Source organism: Drosophila navojoa, chromosome 5 (genome assembly GCF_054131105.1).
Source record: "Drosophila navojoa isolate 15081-1374.11 chromosome 5, UAZ_NAV_1.0, whole genome shotgun sequence".
Lineage (NCBI taxonomy): Eukaryota > Metazoa > Arthropoda > Insecta > Diptera > Drosophilidae > Drosophila > Drosophila navojoa.
In genome coordinates, this window is record NC_142893.1 from 13,289,684 (window position 1) to 13,301,370 (window position 11,687).

The window sequence follows — 11,687 nt, forward strand, 5'->3', positions numbered from 1 at the left end:
TATTTATTCACGCCAATTTGTTTTCAAAAATAAATTGAATCCATTAATCCAATTTAATTATTGTTATTTTTTAATAAAACCAGTTTTTTTTTTTAGTGTTGTTGCCTGTTTATTGAAATAACTAAGTACTTTAAACATAATTAAAAATATATATAGAATTTTATATAAAAATGAATTAAATCAAAATTGGGTTGAATTCAGTTTTCATTTATTGTTTCAAATTCAGCAAACGCACATTACATGAATAATAATGAGGGACCAAGCTCTGATTTGTATAACTGAATAAATATTTTGACCCGAGTGTTTAAAAATTATCACAAATTATGTATACGTTCTCTTATAGTTGTGTGTAAAAATTTTCTTTTTATTTTGCATTTATGTATCGTTGTAAAAATAAATTAAGTGTTGCGCGCTCTGTATAGGTTTATGTAAGTGGGAGAGGGTTTCGTACGAGTTGGGGGATGCCTATATAGAACCGCAAAAAGATGCGCTATTATTGGCGCCTCTGTAAATTGCCTAAAACTAAGTAACGTTCTAAATTAAAATTGTAAAATTGCTAATTATATAGAAAAACACACATGAAGTGAGATTAGGAATAATTTGCATGTGCCCATCACTCTCTCCTCCTTTCTACATGATCGAGCACAGGCCCGAAGTTTCGATGCCATTTTGAACTTTCTTCGTTTTCTTCAGCGTCACCTGCCGCAGCGCGGGCTTTAGTTCGATCACAGGTTCCGGCTCAGCTTCGACAGCAGCGGATGGTGGTGGGGTATTCGACTTTTGAGTTGCCGTTCCCAAACCGCTGACAGTTGCTGGCTGAGATGCTGATGATGCCGCCGCTGATGTTGTTGCTGCTGCTGCAGGCACACGCGAACTGTTGCTGCTGTTGTTGCTGTTGCTGCTGCTGCTGCCGTAGCTGCTTCCAATAACGGAAATGCTACTTATGTTGGCAGGCGGCGTATTTGTGCTGCTGTTACTGCTGGTGGCAATCTTCGGAACGAACGTGTTGCCTCCACACAGCACAGGAATAGTGGAAATTGTTTGAATGGAATTTTGCTGCTGCTGCTGCTGCTGCTGTTGTTGTTGTTGCTGATCGGCATTTCCAGTGGCGCCAATGACGCTTATAGCCGACACTTGAGAGTCCGTTGTTGTTGTTGTTGAGGCACTATTATGACTATTACTACTTGTATTCTTAGTGATATTTATTTTTATTTTATTAACTATGCTAGCCAAAGGTAACGCCGGTGCCGGCCCCGCTGCACTTAAATTATGCGTCTCCTGCGGATTCTCACCATTAAAATCGGCCTCGCTGCTGGCTGCTGCAGCAACTGGCTCCAGTTCCAGATCATCGTCATTGGCTGGCAATGAGAGAGATGTCACCGAGGCTGGACGCTCCAGCGTAGCTGGCGATGCAGTCGAATCGATGGTATGGGTTAATGTTTCTAATCGAGAGATATCAGCTGAGATGATTTATATATATATAGAAAGAGATGGCTACTTACCGCTACTTAATATGGATATCTCATCTTCTGGCAGCGGCAGCAATTGTACTACTGTGCCCACATCCTCAAAGCCATCATCATCCTCTTCGTCGTCATCCTTCGGCTCTTCTTTGATTTTAACATTGAGCATCGGCACTGGCTCCTTTTCTACATAGTTGTCCAGATCGGTAAACGGAATGTTTGGCTCCTGTATTTCCACATCTGATTCATTGGCGTTCTCTGACACCCTTTGATGATGCTCGTTATCAAGCTGTTGCTCATTTGTTTGCTGCTGTTGTTTATCTTCCTGTTCGCTGCTTGTTGGCTTCTCCTTGGACAGCTCTGTCTCTGGTTCGGCTGAAGTAGCGACGGGCACATATTCATCATCGTCGTCATCGACAATCTCTGTAACACTAGGTTCCTCATTGGGCAGCACAATGACATCATCATCATCATCATCGTCGGCCAGCACCGTGCTGGACGTCTTCTTGACATCATCTAAGAATGTGATTAGCACTATTAGTTAGTTTAATGAACCTGCTTAGACATTCATTTGTGCTTACCCGATTCATCTTCCAGCTTGATCAGCGTGTCCATGGCGTTGTCATCGCTAGCATTTAGCATATCCACATCTTCATTTGCTGTCGTGTCATTATCAACAACTGGAGGTGGATTGAGCGAAGCTTTGTAGTCTTCGTAGCATAGTGGATGATAGATCTTATCGTCTACGCGTATGGCTGAGCGTAGATGCCATTCCTCCAGCTCTTCGTTGTAGAACTGCTCGAATTTCTCGTGGCACATGTCACAGCCGCGATCCACATCTGTTGGACCAGCTGCACAGCTAGGAACAGGTGAATTGAGTGAACGTTGCTGGGAGACCTCATCGATAGCATCAGGTCCCAATTGTTGGCCTTGTGATTCGAGGAAATTCCTTTCTCGCTCTTCGACATCCTCAATTTCCTCGTATTGCTTCCAATCATTGAGATCATAGTACCAACGCCTGGACGTCGGCTTGCGTGTCGAATCGCGTTCCCTTCGATTCTGACGGAAATGCCAATCTAAATGCTGGCTGTACTTTATGGTCTGCTCCGGTGGGAAGCGCACGCCACAACTGCTGCACTGCATGCCCAAATAGAGGCTGGCAATCACGGCCGCCTGACGAGTCTTAATTGTGTCTGGCTTCGTCAGATCAATGCGCTTGATGGGCTCGAGAGGTGGGGCTGCCGGCACAGTTGCTGCAGGTGTTGCAGCTACAACAGGCGCCACAGTTGTTGCTGGTGCTACAGTTGTTGCTGTCGCCTCTTTGCTAGAGTTGGAATTGGTATCCAAAGCAGGTACGTTGACTGTGCTGCTGTTGCTGGTGGTGCCAGCAATTATGCCAGAAGAGACGAGCTTCTGGAAGAGTTCGTCAATGTTGAGATTGCTTAGAGCGGCTGCTGCTGCTTCAGGCAAAGGCACAACAGGAGCAGCATTTGTCGGCACACCGACAGCTGCAACAGTTGCTGGCTGCTCGGGCGTTGCTACTGCGGCGGCTGGTGCAGTTGGCAATACAGCCACTGGCAGTGGCGGCGGTTGTGGCGGTTCTGCTGGCGCCTCAGTCTTAATGTACACCATATCTTGAACGTGGGTCTTGCCCGCCTGCACGCCCTTGGGCAGCGTGCCAAAGCGTATGAAGCAATTTCGTCCTCCATTCAATTTCATGCTCTTAGGCAGCCCGCCATATTCCAGCTTCTGCAGCTGTCCATCTAGCAATGCATAAAGGAAGCTATCCACGAATTGGAGCGAGTGCTGCTCGGCGCCCAAATGGAACGTCTGCTGGCGGCCATCGAGAAACAGCGGCACAATTGTGTGTGCATCGACAATCATGTTGATTTTGCCCACAACTAAATCTCGACGCACACGACCAATGTCCACATTTGGCGGCGGTCCCTCCGCCTTCAGCACATGCAACTTATTGCCGATGGGCAGTGAAACGGGCGGTCCACCAAAGTAGATCTCATACCAATGATCATCGATGTACAGCTCCCGAGAGGGGTGTCCGAAACGAATGCGATGCAGCTGCCCATCCAACTGAAAGGGTTTGTAGTCATCATTGAAGCTGAGCGCCAGCGGCTGCTCGTTGTGATCAATGTAGATGGCACGCTGTCCGTTCTGGAAGCCAATTTCATGCGGCTCATCGCCATCCATAAATATGATTGCCACCTGATTATAGAAACGTATCTCCTTAGTTCCGCCATCGATCGTAATGCTGCGCACCATATCTGCCATGGGGTTGTCCAGTGAGTTGATGGCTTTGGTTATGTTCACCGTTGGGACTGGCGGCAGTGTTAGCATAGAGGGTGGTTGCGGTGGTGGTGGCACGACAGCTTGCGCCATAACCAACGGCGGATGCTGCCAAGGCATGCCACGAAAACCAACATTTCCGCCGCCTGCCACGGCATTTCGTTTTACATTGTTATTGTTATTGTTTTGAGCTAATTGCCATGCAGCTCGCTGTGCTGCAGCCGGATCCACCTGCTCGCCCCATTTGCTGGGCTTGCGTCGTTTGCCATCACGCTTGTTCTTCAGCTGCTTAGCAGGCGGCGGCTGTTGCTGTTGCTGCTGTGGCTTGTCGACAATTGGCAACAGCTGCTGCTGCTGTGGCTCGCCATCGCTACGAGGCGAACTGGACGCATGGTTCTCATTGCCCTTCAGTTTGGGTATGCGCTTTCGCAAGACAGCATCTCGCGCTGCGTTCCGCTCCAAGTCCTCGTCATCGACAGGTGCTTCGCGTCGCCGGTCCTTCCTGCCAGTCTCATTCAAGACCACAACCTTGCTAACTAGGTCCTTGTATTGCTCCGTATTTATGGCATTATTCTCGAACATTTCCTGTGCCTGACTTAGTATTGTACGCATCTTTTCGTCGTGCGCCTCCTGTGAATCATCGCTGATTTTCAGCTCTGACGACAGCTGCTTGAGACGTTGAGTCACGGGATAATCTTTTGATTTGTCTGATAAATAAAATAGCTAAAGTAAATTGACAACTGATTTGAGTTTGAGGAATTACTTACCCGGCTTAGCCTGCTGCTTATTGCTGTGACGCGCAGTCTTGGCCAATTTGGCACGCAACTCATCTAATGTAGGTTTCTTCGCCGGCGACAAAGGCGACTTATTCATTTGCTAAGCACGAAAAACAGATTTAGTTAATGTTAGTTAAATGCGTTAGGCTTTAACTGCTCACCTTGTTGGCCTCCCAGTTGTCCATGGAATCATCGTCGACAACAATCACGTTGCCCGGCGCAAGAATACTTGGAGCCAGCTCTCGACGCAAGTCCACATCTTCACTGCCAAAGAGGCTGCAATAACAGAAATAATAATGCTTATATTTAATCGAAATTCAGTTTCAGCTATGGTTGCACTTACGCATCCAGTTTGGCGGATTTGCTGCGCTTCTGCTGCGGCTGCTGCAACTTATCCTCATCCTCATCCGTATCCGCATTTGCCGGCATCTGGGTAGCCGAGCGCTTCTCACCAGCTGAGTGCGTCAGAAGTTCCACTGAGGCCGGTGCCGGAGACGATTGCCTAATGCTGGCTGGCATCATGGCTGTAGTTGCTGCTGCTGCTGCAGCAATTGCTGTTGGTGTTGGTGCTGCTGTTGTTAGCAGTGTTGCTGTTGATAAATGCGCTGTAGATTTTTCTAATTTATTAAACGGTTTTTGTATTTTGAACGACACTTTTGTGGGCAATTTGGAGGAAGAACTGTTGCTCGTTGCGTTGGAGGCGCTGCTAGCAATTTTTGTTGTGCTGCTGGTGTTGTTGCTGTTCTCGTTGCTGCTGTTGCCGATGTCTGCAATCGTTGCTGCATTTGTTCTTGTCGTGTCGAGCGTTATGGAAGGGGCCGGCGGCGTTGCTGGCCTTACGGCAGCCGCCATGTTGGCCAATTTGGCAAAGGGCCGCAAATCGACGTCCTTGCTAGATGCATCTAAATGCGGTGAACGTGGCCCTGGTTCAAGTAGTGTGAAATGTGTATCTAGAAATTTGTATTTTATGCTTCCACAAAAAACAAAGAGTTCTTACGAAAATTATAAATGGGCTGGGGCATAGCCCTGAAAAGGGACTAGAAAAATTAAAAAAACTAAACAGGCAAGGGGTTTGAATAAAATCATTAAAAAAAAAACACAAGAGTTATTAAATTGCATAATATAAAGAACAAAAGTGGATCGTCAACATACACCAGGCACAGCAATTGAGCTAGAAAAATTAGTGGAAAATTATAACAAAATAATAATAATAATAAATGAAACTATTCAATTATGTTTCCGTTAAGGAAATGGGTTAGACTAAGGAAGAAAAAATATATATACGTGGGTTCTTAAAAAGTGCCGTTCTACAAATACAAAAATAAATAATAATAGTAATAAAATAACATATAATATATATACATATTTGGCAAGATGTATATCTTGTATTATAATACAACTACAAAATACGCTTTAATCAATTATTCTTCGTTTTATAAAATATTTACGTTTAAAAATATTTAAGTTTTGCTTAAGAGTTCTTTTGTTTCTTTTAGACTTTTTACAACGAATTAAAGCTGGAGTCTTTATTTAATCTTAGTTTTATCAAAACTGATATGGAGCATATATCATAGTTTTTCTTTTTGGTTTTGCCAGTTTACATTTTTATCACACGATTTTCTCATTTATGACAATTTCACAAAGTAAATATACTTAAAATTACAACAAAAGGCGGCACCTGGCTGTTTTTATTTTGCATTAATTAAAACAACTGGAATGCAAAAGGTTTTCACAACGCATTTTTTATTATATTTGTTCTTTAGTTCTTGTTTTTGTTTGTTTATTTTTCTTTTCTTTTCTTTTCTCTTTTTTTTTTAAATATTAAATTTTAATTTTATCGTTATTTGCGCTTATGTAGTAATTAATTAAGGCTTATATAGTTTCGTTTAAAATTTTGGAAATGTCAATTAAATTATCGCAGTTTTATCAAATAATCGCAAAGGGCATATCGATCTAAGTGGAGCATCGAGTGAAAAAAGCTTACCAAACAACGCCTACGAAAAGGAAAGTTGGAAGAACAAACTCAGAACGACAGGATAGGTGACAACCCTTAGAGTTACCATCAAAGCTTTTCGAGCAAAGTGCAAAAATTGACAAAGAAAAGAATTTCTGAATTTCCTAGTAATACGAATGAGTTCTTTCTATGTATGAGATCTTCATATTAGTTTTCGCAATATATCAAAGGCAACTTTTTGATTACATTAAATTTAAATGTTCAAACAAAAAAATATAATTAGAATTAAAACTAATAGAGCTTCAAGTCGCTTTTGATAGTTTTTTTTTGCAATACTTAGCCTATGAGAAAATGAAGTCATTATATGATTTCAGCAGTCTTTTGTTAATAGTTAAAGCGTAATACTGCTTGAATGAAACAACTAGGATTTATGATAATTAAATAGCGAGCTTGAATCTGTTGCCTTTAAATGGATTAAATTGACTTTAATAGCTTCCAGCACTAGCTCTGCTATTAAAGTATTACAAAGTTTGTAAATTTGGAATTAATTGCACTTTGCTTTTTATTTCTATAGCATGGGAGGGATCAACTGTAGTTTCGTAGCAGTTTTCCAATGAGATCAACACTTAACACTCAATATACCAACCCCAACCTGACCCCTTGATAGTCCCTGCTGTCAAGCCTTCGGTGCCGCCAATTTGGTTTGTAATTTGTGCATAATTCAACTACTTTGTCATTTGTATTGCTAACGACTTGGCTGTTGGCTAACAAGTGTGAGATTAGAATTAAAAATTGTTTCTTACGTTTCTCTAAATCATTTGCTGGAGCTGCTGTTGCTGTTGTTGCTGCTGCTGGTAAAGCTGGAACAACCACTGATGATATTGCTGCTGCTGCCTTTGTTGTTGGCTCTGGCGATTTGCTGCGCTCCCCGCTACGCATGTCCACATCCCTGTATATTGGTGAGCGACTGCGTGAACGCGTGCTCCTCGAGCCACTCGATTTCGTGCGACTCATGGATTTGTGGGAGGCATTGCGCTTTGATTTGGTTGGCGAACTTGCAGGCGAGCTGCTCTTGCGTTTACTCTGGCTTGAGGGTGAGCTACCATTATGGGAATAGTCCTTGCTCGATGAATGCTTGTCGCGTGAACTAGACGAGCGTTTAACCGGCGAGCTGTTACTATTCTTGTGTCTGAACTCTGAGCCAGAGGATGAGCTTGATGCCGTTGAGCTCTTTGACTCGCTGCGCTTGCGACTGCTGCTGGAGCTGTGGTGATTATTGCTGCTGCTGCTGGGTTTGGAGGAACGATTGCTGCCACTGCTGCCTGAATTGTGCAATGGAGACTTGCTGCGTGAACGACTAGATTTATGCACTGAAGAGGAGGTCGAAGAGTTGCCGCCTTTGTGACTGTCCAGACGTGGATCTAGTGCACGCATGGGCGCTGCCATTGGGGCTGACTGTTGCGGCTGCATCTGACGGGCCAGTCGAGGATCACGCTGACGCACAGAATTGAGCATAGCTGGATTAATTGGATGCACCTTTGGCTTGTTGACAAAAGGCTGCAAGTATTAAACAAAAATTAGATTCAGTAATATAATAATCCACTTAAGCATAATCCTTACAGGTTGGCCAACTACTGGAGCGATTGGCGCAACTGGACGCACAAGTCGCATGCCGCTTGGATAGTTAGGCGGAGGCACGCTTGTCTCCATGCCTGGTGGACGTAGTATAGGTGTTGGGGCAGACATGCCAGCTGTCATGGGCGTTACAGCAATTGCATCAGCTGCTTGACTTAGTTGACGCTCCTGCTCCTTTAAATGCATTTTAGTCTGCTCCAGTTCAAGTTCCAGCTTGCGCTTCTTCAGCTCCAGTAGCTCTCTTGTTTTCGCCTGTAATATCTCCTCCATGTCGCTAGGCAGAGCCGAGTTCACGGGCATAGACACCATGCCCTGCGCAAGAAAATTTATTTAATTAGCTACTTTAACTAGTCTTACATTTCGGTTCATATAATACTTACGGTTTTGAGAAAATCAGGATTGACATGTATGGCGGGATTAACGTGTATTTTATTAGGTTGGCTTGGTTTCGCCGTAATGGGCCAATTGTTATCCAAACGCTTGACCTTAACATCCAGGGCATACATCTTGGATGCAGGAAACACATCGTTCCACGTTTGGCGCAACAGATACATGCGTTCCCGCACTTTCTCCAGCACCTGGGATGGCGAATGTTGTACCTAAAGATCAGAGATTAGAAAGGATATTTAGCTAAAATGAATATTGCTTTTACATTTGTTGCTGACTTCACTTACCGATTCAAAGGCGTGGAGAAATATATTGACTATGCATTGCCCAAACAGCTGCACGTAGCTGCTTTTCACATTCTTAATTATCGAATCAATTAAATATAGTATGGGTAATTTGAATTCGGGCGGCACCTGTTTGATTTGGTAAGATAGGTAAGAATATAAAAATAGAGAATAAGTTTCTACAACGTCGCTAGCGAAGTGTTTCGACACAGATTGAGGAGGCACACCAGCATCAACAACTTCAGTTCAGTCCTTGGCTCACGACTGACGATCATAGAGACAAAAGAAAACAACGATGATGACGACGACGACGACGGCAGCTGCTGGACACAAATGCATCTCCATGTTGAAGGTGAGGACAGTTGATCAATAGAAAAAAAATAAACAAAAAGAAGTACGTAACCCAAGGTAAAGAAACGCCCTTTAACTTTAAACTGTTCCAATCGCATTGTATTCACACATGTTTCCACAGTGGAAAAAATGTTGTATAAATTTGCATTATACGAATATATTTCAAATTTATTCAAAATTGGGCTCAACTTTGTTGAAAACAAAACCTTTGCTAATCTTAATATTCCGAAAATATAAACGTATTCTAATATATGAAATACAAAATCTAGATTTTCAGGGTCAGGTTTTAAAATTATAAATATATTGTATCTACAAAATAATTAAAATATGTATGCCGTTTACTTTACAAGTTGAATACATTACTGATTTGTTTTGCCTCAGTGTTTCCTTTTTGCCAAATTCTTGTTTTGTTTTAAATCTCTTAATTTGTCTTCTTTTGCTGCGTGTAGGTATTTATTTGTTGTTATATAATATTTATATTTTTCTTTCTTTGTTTATATTACATTTGGAATCAATGTTTTATTCTTGTATAAAATAAAAGACAACTTGATGACAATTGTTTAAGTATTTTCTCTTTTATTGGAATTTTCTTTTCGATTTCTTTGTGTATTTTGTATCAAGGTATCGAGGAAAAAGAGGAATAGAAATATAGTAAACGTCTTACCTTGTACTGGATAAATCAGTCTCTGCTTAAAACCCAAATATAAATGTATCAAATTGAGTTACGATATTTCTTTAAAGTTTAAACAACAAAACCAATAGAGATTGAATTCAGTTAAAAACAAAGTTTATCTATTGCCTTATTGGTTAAACTTTAAAAAGGTTGCTTATACAAGGCGTATGCAGATGGGGTAACATCAAAGAAAGTTATATATAAATTATATTACAATCTTTTCGTTAGCATGCCCACATCGCTTAACACGAAAGTCTGAAGGTTAAAAAACGCCTTCGATAACATTGAAAGTAATATATACTCAAGATAAGCAAGCAAAATGTTGCAAATTAATCATTCTTAATTTCGGTTGCCATTTGATCTACAAAATCTGCTCTTTCTTAATAACATAGAATTGATCTAAATTTTAAAGATTTTAACTTGTTTTGCTTTTTTCTTGGTTAAATATGCAATGAAGTATTGCTTGTGGCTCAGTAGATTTATCAATATATATAAATAGTTGATTATTCAGATACTTTAAATAACAACATTTAAGCTAAATAATAATTTCATTAAATATTCAAGTGGCAATCTAGCTTTTTGTTTACGCAGTTCTTGTTATCGATGGCTTTTCAACTTAAGATATTTCGTGGTTCCCTAACTGCAACTAACACACACTTTGGACATGGAGATCATGTGCTAACACAACTGCCGTGTAAACGGCGGTATCGGCGGCGGATGTACGTAGGTCTCTTTTAGCATATGTGTATGTATCAGGGTGTCTGATATGTGTGGCTCTCTATCTGTGTGTTGTGGCTGTTTTAATTAATTATGCTTTATTTGTTAACCTGGCTGATGTGATATTCCACTACGCGCACAATGACATGGGCATAGTTAATGTTTTCCTCGGCGAGCATGGTGAGCATATTGATCAGTGGCTTGCTATTGCAATTTAAATCCGTGAGACTAGATAAATATTCTTCGCCAATACGGCGTGCATCCTCTGGATACGATTGCAGTATATGCTCCATATTTGCAGGCGGCTTTCCTCTTGAAACTCCTGTGGTTACCCTGTTGTAATCCGTATCAAGATTTACAATAAATTGTTAAGCTGCAAGTATAGAGAATTAAAAAACTAGATTATAATTTATCGATATTTTAGTGAATACAAATTTTCGCAATATCCCTACTCATGCGGTTATACACACAAATACTCGACTTAGTATACATATACTATGTATATAAATATTATAATTGTTGATGTGGCTTTGCAGTCATGGCAAAATAAAATAACAATACACATGTAAACAACCACACGCCAACCAACAGCTATGTATATTTATATCACACACATATGTATCTGTTCATGGGCGAACAATAAACACACGGGCAACGGGGCTAGGGGAAGTTTTTTCTTAGCAAATATTCAAAATGGCGGCCAGCAGGCATACAAACACGCATTTTTTCACTTTTGCAAAAACACGAAGTTCTCTAACGAATTATATATTTAATCGATTGGAAAAAACACGTCTGCGAAATAGACACTTTTGGTATTGATTTTTTACTGAAGCCCAGACTTTTTATCTTTTTTCTAAATTTTGTTGAAAAGCCACGTTTATACAAAACACACGCACACGTTTATCTTAACAAAAGAATTTAAACGTTAAATACAAGTTGGCAAACATACCTGTTTTAATAATACATTTGTACACTTCATTTAACACACTAGAATGCAGTGAAAAATAATTATTGAGCACTTTTTAAACTAAAACAAAATCAGCCTTTGACAACTTTTTCACGTAACAACTGCGATCTGATGAGTGTGCACTAGAGGTGTGAGCTACGATTGATTTCCATACTTTGACTCATAAATGCGTAAGATAT

The 11,687-nt window shown here is 41.2% G+C and overlaps 1 protein-coding gene across 3 annotated transcripts; it reads right to left on the minus strand.

The window, feature by feature from the left end:
• Window positions 1-191: 191 nt before the first annotated feature.
• Window positions 192-11,643, minus strand: Pcf11 (Pcf11 cleavage and polyadenylation factor subunit). Of its 3 annotated transcripts, none has more exons than XM_089261584.1 (12): window positions 11,491-11,643; window positions 10,652-10,914; window positions 8,804-8,929; window positions 8,510-8,728; window positions 8,115-8,441; window positions 7,298-8,051; window positions 4,884-5,130; window positions 4,702-4,816; window positions 4,532-4,640; window positions 2,045-4,471; window positions 1,503-1,979; window positions 192-1,442 (listed from the first exon to the last, which is right to left on the minus strand). In XM_089261584.1, exons 2-12 carry the CDS (start codon window positions 10,832-10,834, stop codon window positions 631-633), a joined length of 5,796 nt encoding a protein of 1,931 aa, XP_089117710.1. In that variant the 5' UTR covers window positions 10,835-10,914; window positions 11,491-11,643; the 3' UTR covers window positions 192-630. The 3 variants fall into 3 exon arrangements, with proteins under 3 accessions (XP_089117710.1, XP_089117709.1, XP_089117708.1); XM_089261583.1 differs by having other exon boundaries at window positions 4,884-5,145; XM_089261582.1 differs by having other exon boundaries at window positions 4,884-5,463.
• Window positions 11,644-11,687: the final 44 nt, after the last annotated feature.

Coding starts and splice junctions, on each gene's coding strand:
- Pcf11 (XM_089261582.1), bottom strand. CDS start 10,834: ATGGAGCATATACTGCAATCGTATCCAGAGGATGCACGCCGTATTGGC. Junction 5,464..7,297: donor AGCAAATGATTTAGAGAAAC/GTAAGAAACAAT, acceptor TACTTGAACCAG/GGCCACGTTCACCGCATTTA. Junction 1,980..2,044: donor CAAGCTGGAAGATGAATCGG/GTAAGCACAAAT, acceptor TCACATTCTTAG/ATGATGTCAAGAAGACGTCC.